The sequence below is a fragment of the Trachinotus anak genome, unplaced genomic scaffold, assembly GCF_046630095.1.
Source record: "Trachinotus anak isolate AG129_WGS33_773 ecotype Australia unplaced genomic scaffold, CSIRO_AGI_Tana_v1 ptg000002l, whole genome shotgun sequence".
NCBI classification, from domain to species: domain Eukaryota; kingdom Metazoa; phylum Chordata; class Actinopteri; order Carangiformes; family Carangidae; genus Trachinotus; species Trachinotus anak.
Window position 1 is genome coordinate 13,636,136 of NW_027273853.1, and position 27,476 is coordinate 13,663,611.

The window sequence follows — 27,476 nt, forward strand, 5'->3', positions numbered from 1 at the left end:
TTGTGTGTGTGCGTGTGTGTGTGTGTGTGTGTGTGTGTGTGTGTTAGCTCCGCCCACACGCTCTCTCCTCCGTGACGTTTCAGGCTGAATGTCACCAATGGTCTTCAGTTGTAGAAATGGCAGCGCTGAGACAGGAGCATCGGTATGGGCTCTCCTGTGGCAAAATCAACAAAAACACCCCGAATCAAACTCTCTATCACGTTAAACTCACTGACACTGCCATCCGGACCTTGGAAGCCTACCAGAACCTGAAGGTAAGAAAAAAAAATCCTCGGGTTATAACTTTGGACACTGTGTGTGTGTGTGTGTGTGTGTGTGTGTGTGTGTGTGTGTGTGTGTTTTTCATCTTATTTTCTTTTTGTTAATCGGCTCCTAACTCCGGGAACTGTGCGATCCCGACTGAAAACGCAGCTTTTTCTTCCTCTTTTGGGGAAAAAAAGTAAAGTTGAAATACTTTAGACTGTGGAGATGATCGACAGAAGCGTTTGTGTCTGATAAATGTAGTCTGTGCTGGTTTATTCTGGCTCTGTTAGGCTACAGTAGAAGGCAAGACTCAATTTATGTTGATCATAACAGGCTTTTCAATAGACTCTGATAAACGGAGGGATCTCATTAAAAATGTGTGTTGAGCAGGAAAGGAGAAGCTGAAGCTCTTTTCAATTGTGATCGCCTGCGTGTGTACCAAAAGCGTAATTTCCTGAAAAACCAAAAGGCATTAAAGTTCCCACATGACAGAGGTTTGTGATTGTGCCCTGAGCTTTAAAAGCCTGCTGTTTTGTTTTTCTATACATACATCTGAAAATTCATTATTTTGATTATTGGCGAATACAGATGATTGTCAGTCATTAAATGGTGGAAAAAAAAGAGAGAGAGAGAGAGAGAGAGAGATTGGCTCTCCTGCTCGCTTTGCTCTCGGGAATAAATTAATGAACAAGCTATCAAGCAAATTATTCGACTCCTCTGTAACGGGAGACTGTTTTATTGCTTTTATGGTCCATTAGATTTAGACCGAGATAATTTAGTCTATCCGAGCGTCTTTCCCAGAGCAACGCTTGATAAGACAGTGAGTCCCACATCGGTTATGACTGCAGTATAAGGCTCATTTGGTTGAGTGTTTTTTTTTTCTTTTCTTTTTCTGAGCCGTCAAAACAAATAAGTGGATACAGTAATGCGTGTGCGCCACAAGAGAACCAGAGCTGGATGTGGGAGTCGGTGGCTCAGCTGTGGAGCCAGCACTGGGCTCAGTGGCAGGGCTTGGCAAGTTGCTGCTCGGTTCTTGTGTATTATTGTTTTTTGCCCTTTACACGCCTGGAAGCCCGCCCAGCTCCGGAGCTCATTGGTCTGTGAAGCGGAGTAAACTCCAGAGCTCGCACAGCCTGACAGCTTCCTCCAGGCCAAGGCAGGCAGCGAGAGGTTACTGCAGAAAGTTTTCCAAGTCAAAGACCACCCCAGAAAGTAGGCTACTGTTTCAGACCGCTGCGCTCTCACCATGGTGCGGAAGATTTTGACCTCAGGAGCCTCGACCTGAGAGAGTGTCTGTGTTTACACATGTTGTGTGATTTTCGTGTCTGTTGTTGGTGAGGAGAGAAGCTTGTGAAACACGTTAATAAAAAAAATAGAAATAAAAAAAAAAAAAGGCTCATTCTTAGACATAAAATTGTATAGCTAATCATATTAAGGCTGCAGCTAGCCCATCGATTTATCTGGCAAGCATTTTCTCAAGTGATCGACTAATTGTTTGGTCCATAAAATGATGAAAGAACCCTCAATCCCAATTACCCACAGCCGTTTAATTTGGGTTTTTATTGTCGAGGACTTTAAAAAAAAAAAAAAAAAAAAAAAAAAAGCAGCAAGGACTCACATTTGAGAAGCTGGAACCAGTGAAAATTTTTATCTTGAATGGTGGCAGTGAAACACTCTGATGATCAGCTAATAGTTTCAGCTGTAGACAAGAGCAAAATAAAAAAAAAAAAGGGGGGGGGGGGGGGGGGGGGGGAGTGGGACACCACCATTACATTTTCCCAAAGCCAAAGTTGATGTCTGCAAATACCTTTTTTCCTCCAACCAAAAGTCCAAAACCCAAAGACAGTAAATGATCTATCATAAATGTCAAAGAAAACCAACAACTATTCACATTTGAGACATTAGAACCAGTGAATTTATGGCACTTGTGCATAAAAAAAATCCTTCAATGATTATAAAGAATAGTTGCATGTACATTTTGTGTTGCTGGACTCATCAGTTATTCTGTATAATTTCTTCATGAGGTGCCCTTAATGAAGTGTTTATAAACATATTTAATGGCTTTGCTAATGGTTAATAAATCATTTACTAATGCTTTGCAAATCAGGTATTACCAATTAACAACAACTTCTGTGTCGCCAGGCTGTGAAAAAAATCCCTTTGGCTGGTGTTTACACCTTCTATTTAGTAATAGTGCAGTCGGACAACTTAATAATCCATGAATTAACACTGAGTTTCCTACTCTCTAATGTGCCTTCATGTCTGCAGTTACTGACTAGTTGTTAATAAATGATTGCAATCAACATGGTCCTGCTGGAAAAGGATAAACACCAGCCAAATAGATTTTTCACAACAGGACAACTCCAGAACTGAAATTCCTCTTAATGGCTCATCACTCATCTTTAAAGTATTAGAATCAAAGATTTATTAACAATTATAAAGCTGTTAGTTACAGTTTATAAAGCTTCCATCAAGGCTGCCTTATTAGAAATGGGCATAAATGATTCAACTAATTGTTTCAGCATTGGTCAAGACTCCAAAATATCAATTATTATTCTCATATTTTAAATTATCCCCATCTCCCTTAAAAAAATCAAGCCAAATTCAGATCTTTAACAAGTTTGATTTAGCCCTACGGCTGTGTATGTAATATGTAACAAACATTATGCACTATAATATTTATTATTCCATTCAATATTAAAAGCTAACGGATGATGAAGAAAAGCATAACAATACTCCTCGATAGGGAAGACATTTCCCAAAACCATTAATAATAAATTAAGAGTGCTGTCAATCACAGGCACAGCTGTACTTCACAGATAATTCTCTGCCTATTAACCGTGTATCATGTTGCCTCAAAGGCAGACACTTTTTATTATTTTAATATTTCTTTATCACTAGGGGGGAAAGAGATGTTTGTGAGTTTAAGCCAGGTACACTGTGGACTTGGAGAGCAGTACAGTTATTACAAACCGCAGCACCGAGGGCTTATAAAAAGTACCTTTTAAAGAAATATAATTGGTTTCAGAAGGAGCTTCGTCTTTCCTCTGGGATCTGTTTTAGCCTTTGTTCATTAAATTATTTAGAAATCAGCTGAAACACACAAACATGCTCAGCAAAATAAATGACATGAGCAAAGTTTTCTGTAAGCTTTAGATCAATTAATCACACTCATTCCTCTGCAGATTAGGGCCAGAAACCCTCAAACTGTAGACTTGATATGATATAGAAAAATGACAGTAATTCATCAGGGCAAAGCCTGTTGGGAAATGGCAATTATGGCATTTTAGCATCTAATGAGGAAAGTTTACTAAGCCTTGTCTCATCAAACCAGAGTGTCATCTGTTATCTAGAGAAATCCACTGAGGAGAGCTGGAACAATGGCAATATATTTTCACTTGCAATGTATGAGCTGTGCATTAGATTAAACATGAGCGTGATTTCTGAATCAGTGACCAGTTTCTTCTTTTCTTCCTCCCTCCTCAGGCATCACTATCAAATCAGCCAGCGATTTGCTTCAAGGGGAGCCAGGGGGTAAGATGTTTTGCATACTCTCCCTAATGCCTCAGAAATTGAATGCTCTAATTAGTTCTGATATGCTTTGGAGCGCACTTGTGACAGTTCCTCTGCACATCTTATTTGATTCTGAAGCATCAAATAAGCACTTGCATGCATCCACGAAGAGGTCGGCCTAGTGCCTTTCTAAATGTTGGGATGATTTTAGTGTCATTCAGGCATTTGTTTCTTAGAGCATCAAAATTAAAAGATACAGTGATCAACATAGAGATCATGGGTCGCTGTTAGTGTGCCAGAGCCCAAATCCTGAGGGAAAGGTGTCATTAATTGGCTCAGTTATATGTTGTGTTAAATAGCCTGGACTGCATATGTATATTCTGAGACAAGGTACATAGTCTGCAAAAACACATGACACTGAAAGCAAATACGGCATTCCTGTGAAGCGGTCGTAAAGAAAGATGCCTGTGTCCAGCATGATTAGCCTCTGCCACTATTACGCCCTCCCTGGCTCTGCCTGCTAGGCTACTACACTTTTACCACACAATCAGCCCTGTCTAAAAGGAGCTGTTCTAATCCCTGCAAGAGCCGATTGCATTGACGAAAGTGACTGTACACAAATGCTGGCCCTGTGTGCTCACACGGGCCCTGGAAGCCCTAAGACAGCGTACGCTATACCCCCAGGCTGCTAGCCAGGTTACTGGGTCAGGCTCACAACTGGGGAGGCTTTGTTCAGGGAGGGGGAGGAGGAAGGGGAATTGGCGAACCTCAGGGAGCCCCCGTGTCTCCATGCCTGTATGCCTGTTGTCTCTGTGCTGACATGAAAGATTTGAAATACAGGAATGATACAGGAGCTGTGGAATTTTTTGCCAGGAAAATGCGCAAAATATGTCCAAAACACAAATGATCTATGTAAACATGTAATGAAACATATGTGGAAAACAGCAGATTGACCTGCTTAAAAAAAGTCTTTCTGTGAAGCAATGTTAAGTGAGTGCAAGTTAAGTGTGCTTTAATCACTGAATAGGATTTGGTGATTATATCTTGGCTGGCACATTACATATTCAAATTGCTTTGCGGAATTCAAGCATGGGCTCCCTCCCCCTCTGACAATAGTCCCCAAGCTGGACGATTGGGCATTAATGAGGTAGCTGCAACCATTGGTGGTGGGGGAGGCCAGATTAAGCCGTTAGTGGGGGGAGGATGTTGGTGAACATGGCAGTCTGGCATAAAACAGACTGAGAGGATAGCCAGTATCTATTTCTCCACATTGGAGGGTTACAGCCTCACAGATGTAGGTATTCCTCTATTTTGTGTTTGCTGAATAAATGCTTGCTAGAGCTTATTTCTTCCCCAAAAGCAGCATGAGGTACAAGAGGTCATATGTAGCAAGTGAGGAGGTTTGTGTCCCCTGGCACTTGCCAGCAGTAGAGCCTGATCTCTGAAGCTACGACTGCTACTTTCAGATCTTTCTTCTTGCTGGCTCATGTCACATTTCCTGTAAAGGGGCACTTCCAAGGCCACAAAAACCAGAGGCATTCTTCAAATCACTATCCTGGCATCACTCCAGGGCTCAGTGGTATCAGGGGCCAGGGTTCCTATCAAGAAATAGCACACTGAGGTTTTCAGCTGCCTTTCTCTCTGACCCTGCGGCATTTAGGCCGACTATTGTAACTAGTCTGCCAAACTTCCTATCATGCAACAAAAAACACAACCTCTCAGATCATTGTAAAACTAGTGTTCAAGGCAGCCGTGAAACTTATAAATTACATTTAAATATTTCTCCTTTTTAATTTTTTTACTAATTTAAACAGGGTAAAAACATATTTACACCTGGATGATATTGGAGGAAACTGAACTGAATAGGAGTGATTAATAAATACCATCTGTAGCAGTGGAAGTAAATTAAATTTAAAAAAAGTGGAGATGGTGATGCAACTATAAAGAAATAGGAGAAGTAGAGAGACAGTCCTTTTCACATTTTTTTAAAAGCTCAAGGCTGAAAAGAAATTAGATTCTGGATTACTTTGAAATCAACAGAAGGGATTAAGAAATATATTTAGAGTTGGTCTAGGTTCCCATGGCCTGGAATTTCACAACCTGGTGCTTATTTTCCTTTAGGTCTGGCAGCGCTGCCTGCGTGTTGGCATGATCTATATCCATTTAGTAAGAAATGAACCTTGCTAGTTCTTATTTATTGGGTCCATGCTGTAGGGCATTGATTAGATAATGTGTTTTATCCACTTAACTAAAACACTGCGTGTTATTTAAAAGCACATCCTTCACATACTTCTATTTGTTGAGTGTTCCACTGCACTCCTGTGATAAGTGAACGCTGCATCTCATTTATTGCATTGGAAATTTGTGGCATACAATTGATCGGTTCAATATTTTTTTGTACCACTGAATATAAGTTTTATGGGCGTAATATTGTCATAGTAAACATGGACATTACGTTTGAGGACTGTATGCTGTGTTGTGTCAGGTGTGTCATCGGTTTCATTTCCTCCTCAGTTCATAAATGTTGAATTGCAGTTGCCAGTGTGATTGTTTTTGTTTATGGCTCTGTCTGTTTTTACGTGCACAGCTGTCACATAAAGGCGGTGGTGTTGGGATGAGGGGAATGTAGAGGTGCTCTTAAAGATATGCTCATGACGACTGTGTGTGAAGGCTGAGCTTCCCCTCAGCTCCCTCCTGCCTGTCCTCTTGATTATTGTGCCATTTCACCCCATGCCTTGGTTGAATCCTTAGGAGACATCAGGGCCTCTATCTCACACACGGCTGCTCTGACTGTCCCCCCCCGCCACCTCGCCGCTTTGCTTCGCCTCCCGCTCACACTGCAAATAAGCTTTTTGCACTGTGCGAGTGTGTATGACTCCACACACACACACACACACACACACACACACACACACACACACACACACACACACACACACACACACACACACACACACACATCTTTTTTTTTTCTCCTTTTTTTTCTCTGGAAGCTAATTAGAATAACAATAACAGGAATGTGGTTTGAGAGCTGTCCTCTCCCAGTGGCATAGCAGTGAGAGGGAGAGTTGTCCCACGTGTTTCTGAAAGGGCACACGCCGCCCTATTCATCCAGATGTGTTAAGCGAGGCAAAAGTCTGTGTGTCCTTTGCTTGTCTGAGGCCCACTGTGTTTATGCAGAGGCACTTGGCCTTAGGATTTTTAGATCATACAGTTTATTTTAAGAACAAGACTCATGAGATCCTACAGTTAAAGACTTTTCTTTAGTTGGCTGCTCTGTCATTATTGTGGACTTTAGCTCCAAACAAGGGATCTCGAAGGATGCCATGGTGTCTGTGGCAGTGTTTTATGGTTAGATGGGAGCTTTAAAAGATCATATATCAGTGGCACAAACTGGGCAGGTAGTATGACCAAAGTTAGCCCTTTGTCAGTATATAAAAAACATGAATTTGCTGGGATCAGACACACAGTGAAACACATACAGAGTTGTATGTTCTTGTTATAGTTTTGTGTTGTTTATTTAAATTTCCAAGCTAATCTGGAACCATTAGGACTAAAGATGTAACCGCCACACTGGGAAACTGGAAATAGCAGTGAGAAAAACTCACAATAACAACACAGGCTGCTGTGAAAAGAGGCTGAGGGAGTATGCAGATTTAAAAACTGAATGACTGTTAGGTTATAGGTCAGCAAGCAACACCTTTCAGAAAAATCTGCAGCGACATACTATTCACACATTCTCCAGTTTTCTCATAATTTAAAAAAACAGTTCAATTCCAGCAAAGCAAAACCTTACAAACCTTTTAAGAGAATTAAGCCTTATTTCACAAACTAAATTTGTTCAAATCAGGCATAATTAAGATCTTTAAAGATTTTGTTGATTATAAGGAAGTTGACATTGAAATGGCCTCTGAAAATTTTTTTACAATTTTACTGTGCAAAACTGTTAATTATTAATTTATCCAATAAGTAATTTGGTATTGTAAAGATAGAGTGAGGTAGATAATAAGGGATTATTTCATATAGTGTCGGTACTGGAGTCTGATCACAGACATTTTTTGTCTTGGATATAAAAAAGCACAACAGGATATGAGCAACACAAACATTGCCAGTAAACACAGGCAGTGTTTCTGTGTACAGTAGTGAGGACTCTTTCAAGCTTAAACCCAAGAGCTTGAAACCAACACCACAGAGCTATTGTTTAACCTAAAGACAGAGAGATTTAACCGGCTTATGTAATCCTTATTAGTTTGGTGGTGGAAGATACACACTGGATAAAAACAACTAGTTTCACTAGATTTTTAGAACATGCCTCTCTATGTTTACTTTTTGTTAAAATAGCCAAGTCCAAAACATCAAGAATAATGTGCCTAGATGCTGACATGGAAAGCAGATATTTTAAATTTAATTTACCCATCATGTTTTCATACAGAACAGGGATATTACTGCACATATAAAAACTCCTGACCAATGATCCTGTCTTACAGCTGCATGTTGAATGTGTTTGACAGCTCAAGCAGGTTCATTGTGTTGTTTGGCTTACCTCTTCCTGGTCCATGCGACCTGATGTTAAACATCACATCTCAGTTGTATGTTTTGGATTTTCCTCTCTTTCTCCAAGTTTCCCTACAAGTTAATCAGGTTTGGACATACTTTCCAACACACAATCTGCAAATTGTTAAAGGATTACTGACTGCTTGCTTGTGTGGAGAGAAAAGTCCAGTAATGGGAGTAGAGCTCAGTGCTCCAAGTGCTTTGTGGGGTTGCTCCAGTGAAACTGCTTGGAATCAATAAGGGAAACACGTTACTGGTGTCACTGCATCTGAGTTTTAATAATTAGTGTGTAAAGGGAATTTCCTAACTTCCAATCACCACCTAATGCAAAATAGGCAAGGTTTGGGGGGGGGGGGGCAACATTTACAGAAAAACACAGTCTAACTGACTTAAAAGAAAATGTTGTAGTTGCAATGACAGAAAAATGCACTAAAGTATAATATAATTATAGGCTTTTTAGTATAGTCTCCATCCCTGTGTCTATGAAGAGGAAGGCACCTACAGTAAAGAGGGGTGGGGGTGTCAGAGGTGGGAAGAAGGAGAGTGTTTTCTAAGGTTGACAGATTAGCCCCAGCTTCTTGAAAAAAGACAGATTCTGCTTGGCATAACAGGCAGTACCTTGGGGGATGTTCGACAGTTGCCCATCCCCATATCCCCACACTCCCGTCAGTCCCCACCCCCCTCCTTTTGCTTTTCCTGTCTCTACCAACCCCCCTCAATGAATAGATCCTCAAGCACAGGAACCACCACATCCATCCAGGCTCACTGAAAGCATGATTTAAACCGTAAAAGGTGATGTCACACGCTTTGTTTTTAACAAATGAGTCACAGTGGAATTGTAGATCATAGTGCACAAAGCTTGAGGACAGTGAATGGGAAAAATTTATGTGACTCCTGCGTTTCTCTGGGACACTGTTTGTCAACATCAATGCATTTGCTTGACTGCATCTGCCACATGGCTGACAGTTTGATTTTTTCTACTGTCAGGCCAAAGCCTCAACTTGTGGAGTCCATCGCATGTTGGATGAACTCAAATAAACAGAGTGAATCAGGAACTAATACACTTGCTCCAGTCAGGATCCTACCCCCTCCTCTCAACTGAGCTGCACATTCCTAAAGGAAGACTATTTAGGACCATCCCTCATACACTGGCTCTACTGAGAGCCACCGCCAACCCCCCTCCCCTCCATACACATACACACACACCCAAACCCCCAATCCCTCCCTTTACCCCCCAACAACACACAGCCACACGTCCCTGCTGTTCATGAATAATCCAGGCAGGCCGACAGGCCATTGCACTCATCTTTGTGGGGGAAGAAGCTAGAACAAAAGACGGGCAGCTCACAGAGCAGCTATGGCTGAGTAGGCTCAGATGAGAAGACAATGGTAACTAGTGTCAGTACAGACAGGGGCAGGAGGCAAAGACTTCAGAGTAAATCACATATCCAGGCACCCGCTCCCATCTCAATGCTGCCATGCCAAATACCAAAGCTGGGAACCTTGCCTTCTCACTTTCGTCTGCAAAGCAAAGAAAGAAAGACAAAGAGAGAAACTATCGTCTCATCTTTCCCAGCAGATGTTTGGCTTGCAAAAAGCACACAGGACAAGGGAAAAAGTAGATCTCTTTAGTGAAGGTATTTTTCCTTCCTCACCAAATAGCAGGGTTAAGTCTGTTTAACCTCATCAAAGATGAGCAGTTTAAACATGCCCAGGGACTTAAATTTTTAAAGTTTTACAAGGACATCACCAATAATGCCTTTTGTCCTTGCTCAAATGCTGAGACCCCTGCTGAGATTTTCTGTTCCAGTCCAGTTCACACCTTACAACAGCTTGAAAGTATTTGACATCTCCAAACACACAGGGCCTGGAGTAGCAGATGTGGCTGAGCCAAGGCCACAGAGGCAGTTATTGTATCAGCCTGTGTGCTCCATGGGGGGGTTTGCACTGACAAGGTGCTAAGGATTGCTGTTCTGATGCCATTTAGTTACTCTGACTGTAACTGTCCAACGGCTCTACTTGTATCATGATAATGAGAAGTACAATGCACACGTCTCTCACTACAGTGCTTTTATAGAGCTGCTCAATTGTATTAAACTGACATGTGTTAATAGTACTCTGATAATAATAATACCCCATTAAGCTTTTCTCTGATTAATTACTCATTAGATTAAATGGCTCACACAATCATAATTATAATACTATGGAGCATAAGCGATTTAATGAATTCTTCCCCTCATTCAGAGCTGGACAAATAACACCAATTTAATAGTTATCTCCATAATTATTAATAACTCTTAGGGTAGGTATAGCAAATTCAAAGCACAAATAAAATATTTAAATGTAACTGAAAACATAAATATCTTATTATTTTTTGAATATTTTTTTATAATTACGGGAATTACACTTACATATCTTTCTAAATCAAAAGAATTGAATATTTTGGGTATTCAATGCCAGCATTTAGCTTATTCATCATAAGATTAGTTAGTTAGTAGATTAGATTTTGTACCAGAACCTGATCACTATCTATGTGTGCGCCACCCAATCATATTGTTGACGTGGATGTAAATTATTATTTAAATGTAAGTGGACTAAGTGGAAACCAATTTGCTGTCAGAATGCTTACAGAAATACATGCAGTTTGGAGGAGTCATGTAACCAGAGCATCTTCTGTTATATGTTTGTGTAAACATGACTCACCAGTCCTTGACCTAGGAGGGCTGTAGCCATCTTTTCTATGAACTGCTATTAGCTGTGTCTGAACTGCCCTGTGTGTATTTTTCGTGACTCATTTCCTGTGTTCCATATCTTTTTTTCTATTTGTGTTTATCAACTGATGGTTGTACAAAACATGTTCCATAGAGTTTGACTAATAAAAGGTTCTTTCTGATGACATAGGACCTAAACCGTCAATAAGTGTGTAACTCAGGAGATATTTGACCTCACTCCCTGCATGTGACCTGTGGGAGTGTGAGGCTTCCTCTGCCTAAAAAAAGACGAAGCGGAAACTCACACACACAAACACACACACAACCTCAGGGAACCAGACCAAAAGCTCCATACAGAGATGTATGTGACTCAGCATCTCTATGTAAATTTACACCTGCTACTTGACTGACAGCAGCTTCAGGATCACAAACCTGTTGGCACAAGTTGTGTCACTGACTAAACACATCAAGACTTAATTTTATCAGGCTTGGTAGGATGATGACGAAACAGGCCAGTTTGTATAAACTGGCTGTGACGATTAGTGTACTCTGCAGTCACTCTTTAAATCTGTCTTGTAACCTTCTGGTTGTTCAGGCTACTGCAGAGTTGTTGAGTTGGTCCTTCTTGTTGTTGGTAAGCTGCAAAAATGTCACTGACTGACTGGGTAACATGATATTTCCTGAGGTGTGAAAGATACAAAACATTGGCATTGTCAACCAGAGACTCAATAGAAGCATAAGAAGAGTTTTTGAACTACAGTAAACAACAATGTTGCACCACAATCAGGGATAAAATAATATAATATCATTTAAAGCATTACAGTTTGAACTTATCCAACAGTGGCCACAGTTTATCAAAAGTTACACATCATTGCTTATACTGCAAATCAGACCTTTGCAGGGTTGTTTACATAAATATTTTACTAAAAGACTGATAGTAATGAGGGACCTTTTGATTTTGATTAGATCAAACAAATGAGATGTAAATAGTTTGTTAGTTTCAGACAGAGCCAGCCTAGCTTTTTCCCTTTTCTTTCCAGTCTTTGCACTAAGCTAAGCTAACTGGCTATAGCTTCATATTTATCATATACTTATGAGAGTGGCTACAATCTTCAAGATTTTGAGCTGTTTTTGTGGAACACTTTGGGGGCTAAGTTTGTGATCCCGCAGTAAGACAGAGAGTCAGAAACTGGGAACTAATGGGTTAAATGACATATGGTTATGAAGCTTGAGAAGGAAGCTGTGAATAAAACGGGGGCGACCTCTGAACAGTCTGACCTGAGTGACATTGATTAGAATCTGAATGTGAAGTGTGCACGGTGCCATGGATGGGGGTGACAGGCAAAAATAATGCATGGCTGGAGGGGGATCATTCTGCTGCCATGGACTGAAAGAGGAGAAGTGGTGGCACTATTGCAATGCTAAATGCGTAAATGTGTACTCTAATCTTATTGCATGCCAGCTTTTGTTTGAGAGCGGGACTCTCATTTTAAAAACAAATTCAAAAGCAGTGTTTCCACATGCCTTTCTCTACATCAATAACCCGCCTTTTGGCGACTTGTTGCTTGTAATTTTGGTAAAGGCAGCTACTACTTTACTCTCTTAAAGCAATAGGTCCTGAGGACATGGCTCGTCCCTTGGCCCTGTTCACTTTGATGCTTTTTTGGTTAATCGTTCCTAATTAGCGTAAAACCCGAAGCAGACATATGCAGGACTCTGCTTCACCTCTTCATGTGAACGGTCGGACTTAAATAGGGCAGAATTAATGGTCAGCTGTGTGCCTCAAGTGTCTGTAGCCTTGTGGGCTGCTTTACGTTTTGTGTTGACATGGGTGGGCTTGTGCACATGAAGGAAAGCTTCAGGCTGATGGGGGTAGGGTGAATGGCATGCGTTGGGTTTTAGAAGAGGAGGGGGGGTTGTCGAGGAGAAGAGCTGTAGCCATTGGCTCTGTGCTGCAAAAAAAAAAAAAAAAATGCTTATGGCTTTGCTGCATGACTGGGCATTTGTGACAGCTATATTCCTGCCTGCCACATCTGCCAGGGGCACTGTGCTCTCAGCCAGTCAGCTTTTAATCAATCACTTACGACTGATAACTAAAGAGGCAGCTTCAAGTCCATCCGACCGTTTGTTTTTCGTCAAACCTGCAGTTAAAAATGTCTGTATACTTTGACCTGAGGTGATACAACAAGGTCTGCTACAAGAAGAAGTGAAAGAGAAGAAGAGGAAAACTTTGAGCTGTTGCAGCAATCTCACATCAAGTGTTATTCATCAGTAAGCACGTATTCATACTCGTCAAGGATGGGGGGATAATCATCGAGGTTCATCTGAATCTAGGACATTCTATCAACAAAACTAAACTGTCCATTTTCAGGCTGAAACACAGCTGCAGGCAGTGAATAGGAGAGCTGCTGCCGAATGTTTTAAAGGACATATTACCTGTTGGTTAATGACTTTCTATGTTGAACTGTCCTTTCAGTGGAAGTAGGTTTTTGGGTCATTTTATGTAACAGGTTTCTGACAGAGATAGACTTCACCCTGTTGGCTTGTTTGTTGCTAGGGAGACGTGGACAGTCTCTGACAGGAGAGGTTACTTCCCAAGTGAAAAAGCTGTCCGCTATACTATTGTTATGTTTTGCCTTTCAGACAGGCTCCTCCCATGACTGGCTACAGGTCATCATCCCTGACCTGGGAGGTCCCATGTTGCCTCTGTGACTGGCCCAACTGGGAGATTATTTAGGTCACATTTATTGCGTGAAAAAACAAAAACCAGCAAGTCAAGACTGCTCTCATCAGTTTCAATAAAAGAAGTTGACATGTCATGTTGATTTATTTTATCCAGTGTTTTTCCACTGAAATAGAATCAGATCAGGCTACATCTGTGAGAGATAAAACATGCTTATTACATAACACACCATTCAAATTAGCAATGCTAGCGGATACAAGCAAGCGTGTAACAACACTGTAAAACTGTTAGAGGTTAAAAATTAGCATGATGGGTTTCGTAAACAGAAATGGAGAACTGGCCTGGTGTTTATTTTTACTTTTTATACTGAAGATCTCAAACTTCTAAACAATGTTTCTCATAATTTCATGCTTTGTGTTTCCTTATTTGTCTTGAACAGTATATAAAGATCCCAGCGCCGACCCCTGAATCTCCTGATGGATTCAGAGTCTTCTCCTTCTACCTATCCAGTGACAGCAAAGACAAGCCTCAGTCCAGCTTCGACTGCATTCACCAGTATGTCTCAGGGTAAGCGGGACACATAAGCCTTTCCACTGTTAACCACAAATGGAATTCATAGTAAATTTGGTGTGAGACTGAGACAACAGGGCCTTACCATACAGTGGCCTCTCTCTTCAGGTCTACAACAACAGACAGTACCACTGTCAGGCAACATTCAGACAAGACTACAATAACACCAAAAGGTTGTAATACTATAACTGACCACAGAGGCGTGACCAGTAATAACTGAGAACAGAGAGGTAGTGTTTGTGGCCATGCAGGGTCAAAGGGTTGGTTAAAGGGTTACTTTAGAGCTTCTTTATTTCTACTGGAGTCTTTTGGTCTTTATAACTGCAAATTTGTGGTTAAGGATAAAGCTTTATGAAACAAGACAAGAATTTGCGTGCAGACACAAGTCACAGAACCAGTTATGTGTGTGTTAGACAACACCACATATCACTGCATGACAACAATAATCCCTAATGCTTGCGTCTGACAAATGGCCAGTGAATTGAGCCAAGCCAGAGAATTTGAAAGCTTAAACTCTCAACTCTTCTCTCTTGTTCTCTGTCCCACACACAGGGAGGGTAGGGATCACCTGGAGGGCCAGGGCAGCATTCAGGACAAGATCACAGTTTGTGCCACAGATGACTCCTACCAGACAACTAGGGAACGCATGTCTCAGGTGGAGAAGGACATCTGGAGCCGCTCAGCAATCGAGATCAAGCCTGGACCAAGTAAGCTATTGCTTAATGGCTCTAACTACATGCTGTTGTGTCTTCAAGCCTCAGTGTTATGTTGCAGCTTTCAAGCACATAGGGATCAAGGACAGATAAATGGAGAGTTTTCATGCACCCATAAAGCTTCTAAACCATTGCCTCTCACCATGTCATCCTGCTGATAATTGCCGTATGGTGTGGAAGTTATCACATAATTGATCAAAGTGCTACGTTGCAATTATTCATGCGAGAGGGATGCCTCTCTTTCTTGTTATTTTCCTTTCATTTTGACCAGATTGCTCAGGCACTGTGCCAGCTTGCCTGCCAGCACCATTAATGTGATTGCATTTGCCAGAAGTATGCGCTAACAAGTCTCACATGGAAGAAGTTTTGCCTAAACTATAATTGCACTGACTGGAATTGAATTCATTTTCATTTGATAAATTGTTTCTAAATACCATCTAAAGAGGAGGCCACATTTCACTTTAAGTAATGTGGGCCTTTCATGCCAGATCTCATTCTTGCAATTAACTGTCTTTATTCACTGCCTTCTCCTTGCCTTGGTTTTAGAGTCACTGTCAGTTAAATTGAACATACTGCATCTTGATAAATGATGAATCCAAGAGGTTTCATGACATTTAGAGGTTCCATGAGTTTAAATGCTTGTGTAGATTATATTTTAAGAATGGAAACATGTTGTGTAGACAAATGCCACAATATAATGTTTAGGGTAATTGCTGTAGAAGCCAGCTGTTGGAAATTGTGTATCTAGTCATTACATAACATGCTTTGCTGCAGAAATAGTCTCTAAGAGGTTTTTAAAAAAACTCATGCAACATATCTGGCAGGTGTATGCATCTTATGAAAGTTGGAAAAGATACAAGAGACGCTAGTTAGAAACATGCAGAACTTGATATCCCATTTTACTTGAACATTGTTTCCAAGCTGTCAAGCTGCCATTCCCTTCTCCATGGCACCAGAGAGTGAAATGAATGGGTTATGGATCACAGTATTTGCCATATGCTGTGGAACACACAGCACAGTTGTTTTGTGGTGACTGACCATCTTTTTTTAATGGTACAATAATGATATGCTCATCAGAACAAAAATGTCCATATATCAACTCACAATTACAGGTTACAGAGTAGAACAATGTCAACCATTTAGTCAATAGTGTGTGATTTAAAGTTCAGTTGCATTCAGTGGACAGGAGGCAGTAACAATTTGTGCTCACCTGGTGTTGCACAACTTGCATTTGTAAATAAATTCCACTGAGTTACTAAGTCACTTTAGAGTTGTTTATTATTTTCCTCTATAATATTGATACATCGTTGCACAACAGCCGCTATTTTTAGTGTTTGATAATTGCTCACAAATACGCCCACATTACAGTAAAGCACATTAGTTCCTGATCCTTAATAAGACATTACTGTCATCATGGGAAGTATCATTCCACAAAAGCTGCCATGAGTCTTAAACTTCCCTCACGCTCCTCTAATTTATTACCATCAAACAATGACTCTTGTTGCTGCTTGTTTGAAATGTGGCAGTGCAGGTTGCTTCAGTGCAGGATGGATATTTGCCTAAAATCTTCATGACCTGGTTCAAGTGAGATGTTGAAACAAGCTTCTGCAAGACTGTTGCGTTTTGCACAGCAAATTTAAAGACACTCCTGTTGAATCTTACAAGGAATACTGTATATATTGCTAAAACCAAAATCCAAAGTTACTTTTGGAAAGTGAAAATATTTTGTAATAGTTTTAACAGTATTAGTGTACTGTAAAATGTCCTGGATACATATAAGTCTAACATATTGTCTCTGTGAGAGTGCTGTCAGTCTTCGACCTATAGCAACCTGCAAAGTATGGCTTAAAGTTGTAATGAGATTACAGTCTGCAGATATCTATAAGTACTGCCTGTCCGGGTCTAACTGAATTAGTGGTGCAACAGGAAGAAAGGGCCTCTCTATGCTAGTTGCTTTAGTTTCCATGCTCCTCTGTTTACTCAGCGGTAGGCTAACCCCACTGTCAACCCCTGTCACTGTTTTCCACTTGCAGCACCAAGGCCTCAACAGTACAATGTTGAAGGTATTTACTGTCTGTGTGTAAACTGCTTTTTCAGATTTGGCTTTAAGTGCTGCACATACTGCATCTGTTGTGTTTGCATAAAGCAGATTGCATGACAATAGGGAGATATAATGATAAAAACTTATTAGGTTGTCTCTCGTGTGTAGGCCTGTCTGTCAAAATCACAGTGTGATTTGTATAACTGGCCTGAGGACAGGATTAGGAATGATATGTCGGCTGTTCTATTACAGGATACTGTCAACGTATGTGAATCCTGTTATCAGATCAGTTATAATCTCTTTGCTCCTCTTCAGTTTTGTGTAGGGTAGAAACTTTATGGCCATCCAAAAACAGCTTTAGATCACTGCTGTGATAACTTCTTGATTAGGTGGCCAAAGAAACCTGCCCTTGTGAGAGTCATATTGAAACTATGCTGTGTGTCCCTTTGTTTCGATCGCAGGTAAGTGTGTGAAGGTCCAGAGGAAGCAGGGTCTGGTATCAAGCTCAGACAGCAGCAACAAGCACTCCCCCAGCAACAAGAGGAGCCTGGTTCCCAGCCCTGTGGCACATCGCCCCTTGAGGGATCGCATCATTCATCTCCTGGCCTTAAAGCCCTACAGGAAACCTGAGCTGCTACTGTGGTTGGAGAGGGAACGGGCCAGTCCAAAGGACAAGACCGACCTGACCTCAGTACTGGAGGAGGTGAGACATCTGGCACATTGCTATTTAAAAACATTGTTGAGTAACAATAATATATCCTCAGAAGCAAAGATGTAAAAGAAAAGTATGATATATACAAATTTAGCTGCTTTTACCATCACATGGTATCAGGACAAGGATTCAAACTAGAAACATAAATGAGTCCCTGTTTTAGCTAATGATACTAATGTGGAGACACTGATGTACAGTTATAAAATGTCTTCCCTACAAAGGTGAAGTCATTATTATTTCAGGCATACTTCCTGTGTTCACAATGTTTGAGTGTCCCACTGCAATGCTAAACTGAAGACTGCTGCCGCTGGTAGCTGTAATTAGGGCTGTGTTTTAATTATCTTTGGAGGAGAAGATTGTGTTTTGGCAGGAGAGGGCTGGGGTGTCTCCAGCTGGGATCTGACTACTTTCAGAATTGAAAGTGATTGGTTTGGGGAGATTTGTATCAGCAGGATTAAGTTGTATAAGGGAAGGGTTAAACTGTTTACCATGGAAACAGTATAAACCCACCAAGTCACAAACAGGTCTTGTTTTATTTAGATATCAGGTGGCATTGCAGGTTAACACAGTTTGGTGCTTTTTACGGCCTCACTTGGCCTCCTTTCCTGTTGTATTTGTCCTCTTTCTGCTGATTTATTAACATTGTGAGCTGTTGGTATTTCAGGTTGGTAAACTGAACCCTAAAGACCACAGCTACTCTCTGAAGGATGAGCTCTACAGACACGTCCAGAGAGACTGGCCTGGATACCTAGAAGAGGAAAAGCAACTCATCCATAGGCTCCTGATCAGGTGGGTATTAAAAATTGTTGTGTTTAGTTTCATTGAGAGACTTGGAAATGTATAACAAAATGTTATGTATACTTTTTTTATGTAATAGTTCGCCATTTTAGGAAATACAAATATTTGCTCCCTTCCTGTGAGCAAAATATAAAGCTATTGCCAGCCGCATGTTAGCTTAGCTTAGCATAAAGACTGGAAACAGGGGGAAACAACTTACCTGGCTCCGTCCAAAGGTAACAAAATTCACCTACCAGCACTTTTAAAGCTCAATAATTAACAACATATCTCAGTTTAATGAAAATTTCAATGCAGTTTGACAGGGGTTATTACTGGGCTATTTCTGGGTTGGGATCAGCAACTTCTGAAAGTCTTGTCATCACTGTGTGGTAATCAGCAGAAACTTAAGGATGCTAATATATGAGCTTCAAAGTGCTGGTACGAGATTTTGTTACCTTAACGCTAGCTGTTTCTCCTTGTTTCCAGTCTTTGTGTCTAAACTAAGCTAATCAGCTGCTGGCTGTCACCTAATATTTACAATAAAGAAGTAAGAGTGGTATCCATCTTTTCATCTAACTCTTGTAAAGAAAGAAAAGAAGCATATTTTCCAAACTGTCAACCTAGTGCTTTAAATTTATTTTAGAGTCCCGTTTGGGCAGATAATACAAAAGACTAAGGGATGGATGCATTGTGACAGTGCTGGCATTAATACAGAAAGGCCACTGAATTAATGTAGAAGTCCTCTGTGATCATGCTGAAAGAGGAGCTTCCAAATGACTACTTCTCTGCACTGATGAATCTCTTAATGGACACATCAAAGCAGAGGAAAATATTCCCTGCACCGTGTTGCCAAACGGCATTAGCATGGAAGGTTCAGAGTAGCAAGGCTGAGCTTTTCAGGGTGAGCCTTCTCCCCTCATACGTTTCCTCTGCCTGGCAGTAAACATGCAGGCCATGTGCTTCATGAGTCTTTTGGTAAAAGTGCAGGTCCCATTGGATGATTTAACAACCCCCTCTGTTCACCACCCCTGCTAAGTGTAAAAGGCTTACAGTTGTAGTCATGAAGTTGTTTACCAGGTGTGATAAAACTGTGACCAAAAAAAACTGTAAGCCACATTTATTTCCTGTAGTGTATTTATTCATTTGTTTGTATAGGGTTTTCGTATTCAGACTTTCTTGCTACTGTCATTCAGTGTCTGCTGTTAATGTTTAATGTTCCCTGATTGCACTCACACTGACCAAACTAAGAGGGTTGCATGAATCCACTGGTGGGAGTGTCTCTTTGTAGTGGCGTCTGTTTAAGGAAGGAGCTGTAGGAAGCAGATTAACAGAGAAGAGGGTTTGGTCCAACAGAGGTTAAATCTGCTGCTATTGTTCTGTTCACTGGACTGTGTTCAGTCTTTATGGTTGCCTCCTGCAGATTGTATCACCAGAGACACAAAACAAAACATACCACAGAAGCATACAAAAACCTCTGATTAATTTAAAAAAGACTGACAGTTTTGTAATGTCAGTGACTTTCATGAATGAATTTCCCCTGCAGGAAAGCTGCTGTCTCTGTCTTTTCTCTAGAACCCGTGTCATAATAAATGATGATTGCTCATCCACTTGCTCATCAAATCTGCCAAAGCGAACTTTATGACCTACATACTGCCTCTTCCTGTTTAGCTCTATGGGCCTTTTACCTGGCACTTCATGTACAACTGAAGGTACTGTGTTCTGAATCTTTCCTCAGGAAACTACAGCCACTCCACAGTAGCCAGTTGAAGAGTCCCCAGTCCAACCAGTCATTCCACAAAGCTCCTGGGGACTCTCCTTCACAACTCAGTCCTGCCAAGAATCTTTCTGTGGTAATTATTCACGTTGAATGAGTTTTCTATTTTCCCCTCCATCTTCCTTCTCATAAAACTAAGAATAGTATTTCCTTTTTTTGTAGATATTTTTCACTTGAGGGTGAGATGAGAAGAGTTTTGCCACTCTCTTGTCTCATGCAGTAATTATGCACCTGGAGCCAGTTTACTTAGTTTAATGTTATGTGTCACACTATTTCTTGGCAGCGATCAGTTGTCAACAACCAACAGAGACTCTATGAAGTTACTGATCCTGGCCAAGAAATCATTTGTCACATAAACCCCCATTAAAACATCATATTCTTGGTTATATACTTAGGGTTTTGTACAGAGTAAAATAATGAGATGTAACGTGTTAACAGGTGGATTTTGTTACCTCTGGACAGAACCAGGCTAGCAGTGCCCCCTGTTTTCAATAGTTATGCTAAGCTAAGTTAACCAGCTGCTGGCTCCAAGTTCATGCTTTCCTTATAGACAGGAGCAATATCAATCTTCTCATCTAATCCTCAGCAAGAAAATCAACATACATATTTTCCCAAAAGCATTGAATTATTGCTTTAGAGTAACTTATGTATGTGCTACAGACCCTTTTGGCTGACTTGCCCTCTGCTATCTAAAACATGAAGGCCAATCAATGTGTTCTATTTTCTTCCCCTCTAGAAACGCCCACTGCCCTCTGACCCATCCAGCTGTCAAACCCCCAAAAAACAAAGACTATTGGACCAGTGTTTACTTCTTCAGTCGCCTTCTCATGGAGACTACGGGACCAATGTTGCTCGTAGCTCCTCTAGTCACAGAAACTCTAGTGCACAGATCAAAATGGAGTTCGACAAAACCAACAATCATCTCCAGGGGAGCCCAAATGGTCTGTACTCGCCACACAAACTTAGCAGGTCATCTGCTATTCCCAAATTGGAGAGGACAGAGCCGGCTCTTACTGCTCCCAGCCCCAAGCCCCCACACATTGACACCTCTGTTTGCACTGAACAACAGTTCACCAATGGCCAACATAAAAAGAAGAGGTCCAAAAAGCACAAAGACAAAGAACGAGAGCGCTTAAAACCAGATTGGATAGAGACCAGCCCAGACCTGAAGCAAAGCCAAGAAAATCTCAAAGGTAAATGGCATTAAAACGCTAAAACAGTACAGAAGTTTTCATACTTTGTGTCTCCTATTGTGCTGTCATGAATCTCTTTTATATTATTTGTTCAGGCCATGAAGATTATCAGCTTTCACTGAGCAGAAAGAAAAAAAATCCTCAGGGTTGAATTAGTTGCTGCTGAAGTTCATGTATTTTCATTTGAGAGTGCAGTGATTGTTGTTAGGACTGTAACACTTTCTCCGCCCTCCAGTCCTTACTCCCAGCTCTAGTCTGTTGATGATTGACTGTGGAACAGCTGGGTGACCTACGGTCGAGCGAGTCAGCAGGCAGCATTGCCTCCTACTCTGGGCTGTTGACGTCACTGCTTGCCTTGGATCAGATCTCTTATCGGAAACAGTGATAAATGATTTCATCAGCCTTGATATGATGGGCACATTATCACATTTGCATTGGCTGATTGCTTTAACCTTTTTTTTTTTTTTCCAATGTGTGTGCGTGTGTGTTTTTCCTATCTACAGACCATGAGGGAGAGAAAACACCTGTCAATCGAACCTCAGCAGAAGAACTGCCTGACTATTTAATGTAAGACTGAATACTTATCATGTCGTTATTAATGTCATATTCCCAGATTCAGAAGGGATTTATTATTCAGGAATGAAATCCAAATAATCGTCACAACATCAGTGGATCCACATAAGTCGTTGTTGATATCACTAAGTCACTGAGAAGTCACTGAGAAGTTTAGGTTTCAGTGTCCAACCTTCTGTTGAGGAGAAGACAAACTTGCCTGTCCCTAAAGGGTTTTAGGTTCAGCTTCAAAACATTCACATAAATAAAAGGGAAATAAAATAAGTCTAAATGACCTGTCACAAAGCATCACTGAGAATGACTTTGAAAACAAACTATCTTATGTCTTACATTTATACATCTGGTCGACACATCATGCTGTTAAATCAGTGACGTGTCAGAACTCTCACTCCACCGATCTGCAGTGCCATCTAGTGGAAGGACTGGGGAGACAACTTGGCTTCTAAAGGTCGCTTGTGCTTTTAACTAACAGCTTATGTTCTCTCTTTTCAGAAAATACAGCACCATAAAAGCACTGGAGCAGCGTCAGCAGTATAAGGACGACTTCTGTGCCGAGTACGATGAATACAGAGCTCTTCATGACCGGATTGGGGCTATCACAGAGATGTTTGTTCAGTTGGGCTCAAAGATCAACACACTCTCCCCGGGAACACAGGAGTACAAGGTACTGTCTGGACCAGAAGCCTGCTGCTCTGTTTCTATCAAAACACCAAACAGTAAACAGATCTGATACATGGCACCCTAACACCTTCTCTTTTGTAACCTTTTCAGCTTATGGAGGACCAAATACTACAAAAGTACAGAAAGTATAAGAAAGTAAGAATGATTTAAGTTTCATCTCATTCAACACTTAATGCACTATGCACAGGACCTCATGCAAGACCATTCATATGAAAATATTCACTCTTAAGTAGCTCATATAAAGAATTTAAGACAATGCATTGCATTTACCAGTTTTCTTGTATTTAAAATTTTCTCGTTACCCAGGCCTGTAATACAATCATGGACTTGATAATTATAAGGCCTTAATCTGAATGTGTTGTCAATAAATACATGAATAAATCCCTTAATTAATTAAGTAAAATAAACTCCAAGTCCAGTTCAATGAGGTTAGACAACTTTTCTTTACATTGGTGTGAGTAGTTTGGCACAACAGTATAAACAAAGCAAAATTCAGCCTCAGTCAAGGTTTTTGTGTTTAGCAGGCTGCTGTCCAGAGAATCATCCTGTAATAAAATAAATGATTATTTAATATGTCATGTCCCCTGGATAACCTCCTAGTCAGTAAAGGATTGTTATGCTTTGGCAAAACATTTGGCATCTAACCTCATGTCAGTTCATTCCTGCTTTATTTCTGACACAGCTTTGATCGCATTCTTGTGTAATCCCCTAATAACACAAGTCTACAGAGGCAACAAAATTAATCATGTTTTTATCTCAGTGAAACCTACCCTCAAAAATAGCAGAAAAAGCTGCCTTATGTACTGTAACAATGTGATTACTCACAAACAAGCAGCTACACAACCAACACGTGGCATTCATAAGGTTGAAAAAAGCCATTTCTAAGCAAGTTTGTCAAGTTAAGAGGGTTCACTGAATCCAATTTGAAATGCTCAAGCAATCTTCCTGGGACAAAACAAAGAGAGCTTTAAGATAAAAATACTAAAATGTTCTTGCATGAGGCCCATCGTGTTGGATTTCAGTGTGTGTTACTGAAAGCTGACTGGTTCCATCTTTCTTTTCTGTTTTTAGAAGTTTCCAGGCTATCGGGAAGAGAAGAAGCGATGTGAGTATCTCCATCAGAAACTGTCGCATATCAAAGGCCTGATCACAGATTATGACCGGGCACAGGAACTTTCCTAGTTACTGGCCTCTACCCTCAGCAGGGTGTAATATGACTGGACCAAAAGACTCCTAATGGACCCAAAGACTGCCCAGCTGGGTCCTGGAGTTGCTGAGACACTTTTCACTTTACTCCTCCTGGATTTGAGGAGGGAGGGTTTTTTTTTTTTTTTTTTTCAAAAGCGGGCTGAGACCACCGACTCGTGATCTGATGTTGCCCTTTAACACTATGGTTTTCATCTATGATTATTGCTGTAATGGCTGGATTTTGTTCTGCTGTAAAATGGTGAGATGACACAGTAAAAGCCAAAACCATTTTCCTGGAATGCAAAACAGATGTGATCTTTCCTGCCTAATTGCATTTTTATTCTATAATTTATCTTGTCAGAACTGCAAGGGCATTGATTTATAAAAAGTATTAAATTGACGGTACAATCAATCTTAGGGGAAAACAAATGCTACTAAGGTCTTTATATTTAACATACAGAGGAATTTGTGTATTTGCCGTTTGCTGATGGGAAGTCAAACGCTGACAAATTTAACATTAATTATTAATTATTTACAACAATAGGACTACATAATTAGAGTAACAGTCATGCTATAAACAGGGTATCTCTCTTCAGACCACATTCAAACTGACAAATTCATATAATTCAAATTACATCTCATTAAGGCTAGACAAAATGTATCTTTCATACAATACTAATATTTCTGCAGGACTAAGACCATACAAAGGTTTAGCGCAGTTTATCATTAAGATAATCACAAAATGAAGATTAAAGCATAAGATGATGTGTTGTTTCAAAGTGTGCTACATTGTGTTTTCACCCAGAATCTGTTGTTAGCACCAGTTTCTCTGGGCTTTGATCATAAGGAATTATATCACGTAATTTTCCGCCAATGTCCTGTTTCATTTGTAAGAAATATTGGAATGCCATAAAGCCACTCCTCGCAGTACAGTAATGCAGGTTTCAAGATTGTGCTAATCTTATCCAAATGTAGCCTACAGTACCATGAACTGCCTTTTCACAATGTAATGAAAAAACATTATTAACTCACACATCTGGTTACAGGTTTACTGACTTACAGTGCACACAGTAATCATGCTGTATTTACACTGTAGATGAATGATTACAAATTGCTCTATGAAACAGAACTTTTCACTTTACGTGTAGTTCTAAAAGCTTACAGGGTATTTATCTTGGTAATCAAACTAGTCTATGATGTTGCTTTGGTTGAAGTCTTGATGGTGTTTATGGGATTTGATTGAATAACAATATTTCACTTCAGTGAGTGTTACATTTTGATGTTATTCTGCTGAATGTGATAGAGAGGCCTTTAAACATTGACTGTGACTGTGTTATTTTTAGCCCCATGTGTGAAATATGTGGAGAATGGCACTGTGGGTTGGTCACTCAGTTCAAACCACTTTGGTTCATTTTAGACTTTTTGGAATTATTTGTACCAGAGAAGGTACATTTGAATACACTCAACCTGTAATTTTTATTTCTCCTTTATTAGCTGTGTCCTGAAGTAGAGAATAGTAGTCAGATTTCAGTGTCCCCTGGACATTTGCGCCAATGTAGCTGTACTCACAACTGTTGTCTTAATGATGACTTAAAATGGGAGAATGAAGTTAATATATGCCTTAACATGTATGTCAGACATTTCCAAGATTCTGGTTCCCCTGTTCTGAAATGTTTTGTGTTTTCTCTGCACAGTTCAAAGCATTTGTGTTAATGTCTTTTAATTTGAAGGAAAGTTCAGTTACTGGATAGTTGTTGTGCAACAGTTGTCTAATCTGTGTTGTTCTTGTTTTTTCAATGTACATCTTTATAATGTTTTTGTATTTAGCTTCATTCGTTGTCTCATAATCTGTCCGATAATCTTAAACTGTAAAGGAATTTGATTCACTGTCTAATGCTATCAAGCACCACTATCGAAAGTCATTGAATCATTGCAGAAATGCTTGTCTTCTTAGTACAAATACTCACAATCACATATTTAGCAGCTCTTTTGCAGACACATGTTCATTTTCGACATTTGGCATTCTGGGATGTTTGAAGGATTTGAGACCAGCAACAGCAACTCTGTCTTGGCACATATGAAAGTTTCCAAGAAAGGAATATTTATTAGCACTGACTATTGGAATAAATTATATTTGTAAGCCCAAACAGTGTTTACCGGTTCAAAGGATTAAATATCAGCTAAAACCTTTGGATTCGTAAAGCTCTGGCATATCTACAGAAATGTTTTCATTATTCTGGCTGTGTCGATCACTTCTCAGGACCACACCTCTTATTTTTTGATTCTTTAGTCGGTATTCATATGGATGAGCTTAGCAAATGTGCTACATGGGCTCCACCCAACCTGAGAAAATGTCGGATCAGGCAAAACAACTGAAAACACCTGTGTGATCGTTCTGTACTGGGGCTGGAAATCAGTGAGGCATGGTCTGTGAATTAGTTTAAATTCAGAGCAGAAAGGTACTTTTTTTTCTTAAAATAAAGGCAGGATAAAAATGTCTACAAAACATAATTTAAACACGATACCTAATAATTAGAAATAATTCAAGGTAGGGGCTTCCCATTTACCACTAAAGTCATACTGATCAATTCTAATCGAACAAATTGCATTGTGAGTGACACTCTGTGAGCAAAATACCAGTTGAATCATAGTATGAATGAAGATAATCGTACCATTCGTTTTAGCATGTTTTGGGAAACCAGACCCTGGACGTAAGAGGCTTCTCAACTGCTTACTGTGATGTTTTTTTTTAATGTTGCAGGAGCTAACTACTGAAGGTGCCTTTTCATTCGGAAAGCAGAGCCACCCTGCCTATCATTGGTAAACTGGGAAAAAAAAAACTTGGGCCAGCAGTATTTACATGTGTAGTTTCACACTGTTGCCACCATTCAAAGTGCTTTGTTCATCATTTTTAGGTCAAGTTCATATCAAATGCCTTGCAAAATGTATGATATGTAATTGGCACTGACATGATATTTAATTAGAAAATTTTTCCAGTCAATTCAGCATTTTAAAAATGCAAGGTTTTCCAGGACACCAAGTAAACTGCATCTTATGTTAGCTATTTGCATATATGTATATTTGAAAGAATTGCCTGGATTTTTTTATTTTATTTCTACTTTCAGCCCAGGAATCTGTTTCCGTATATTTCATACAGGTGTGCCTAATTGGTATGTTGGTACTGGAAAACAATGCCTCCATGGAAATGTGAAATTAAACATTTTGTCAATTATGATTTGCTGCAGTTGATCCACGTAAGAGAACAAATTTCTTTATTTATTGCTTTGTATGTGTTTGTTCTTTTATGGGATTCTTCTTTGCAAAGTCTGATCATTCTTTTCACGGCAAAACTCAAAGTATGGTGAAAGGGAAATGGAATATATTTTTGCAATTTTTGATGGTGGATGCTTTATCACAACGTCATCCTCTTGAAAAAAAGATTTCAGAAAAAAAATGTATCGTTGTCTGAGTAAAATTGAAAAATAAAGCTCTTTTCAATTCAGCATGGCGTCGTGTTTCCCCAAGAGGGCAGCGTAATACTATGTCTAAA

At 40.1% G+C, this 27,476-nt stretch overlaps 2 protein-coding genes across 4 annotated transcripts in view; one reads left to right on the plus strand and one right to left on the minus strand.

The window, feature by feature from the left end:
* The window catches only part of fkbp16 (FKBP prolyl isomerase 16), a 31,385-nt gene extending 31,231 nt beyond the window's left edge, over positions 1 to 154 (minus strand). The window contains exon 1 of the mRNA XM_071499619.1: positions 58 to 154. The gene's annotated coding sequence lies outside the window, so the exon portion shown is untranslated. The remainder of the gene's footprint in view (positions 1 to 57) is intronic.
* LOC139633719 (RNA polymerase II elongation factor ELL) lies at positions 94 to 27,428 on the plus strand. Of its 3 annotated transcripts, XM_071499607.1 has the most exons (13): positions 94 to 254; positions 3,730 to 3,777; positions 14,144 to 14,271; positions 14,827 to 14,981; positions 17,490 to 17,731; positions 18,405 to 18,529; positions 20,253 to 20,367; positions 21,028 to 21,484; positions 21,988 to 22,051; positions 22,550 to 22,721; positions 22,829 to 22,873; positions 23,810 to 23,843; positions 26,688 to 27,428. In XM_071499607.1, coding segments are annotated over exons 1-13 (1,725 nt in total). In that variant the 5' UTR covers positions 94 to 116; the 3' UTR covers positions 26,690 to 27,428. The 3 variants fall into 3 exon arrangements, with proteins under 3 accessions (XP_071355708.1, XP_071355699.1, XP_071355690.1); XM_071499589.1 differs by lacking the exon at positions 26,688 to 27,428 and having other exon boundaries at positions 95 to 254; positions 23,810 to 24,074; XM_071499598.1 differs by lacking the exons at positions 3,730 to 3,777; positions 26,688 to 27,428 and having other exon boundaries at positions 23,810 to 24,074.
* The last annotated feature ends 48 nt before the right edge of the window (positions 27,429 to 27,476 follow it).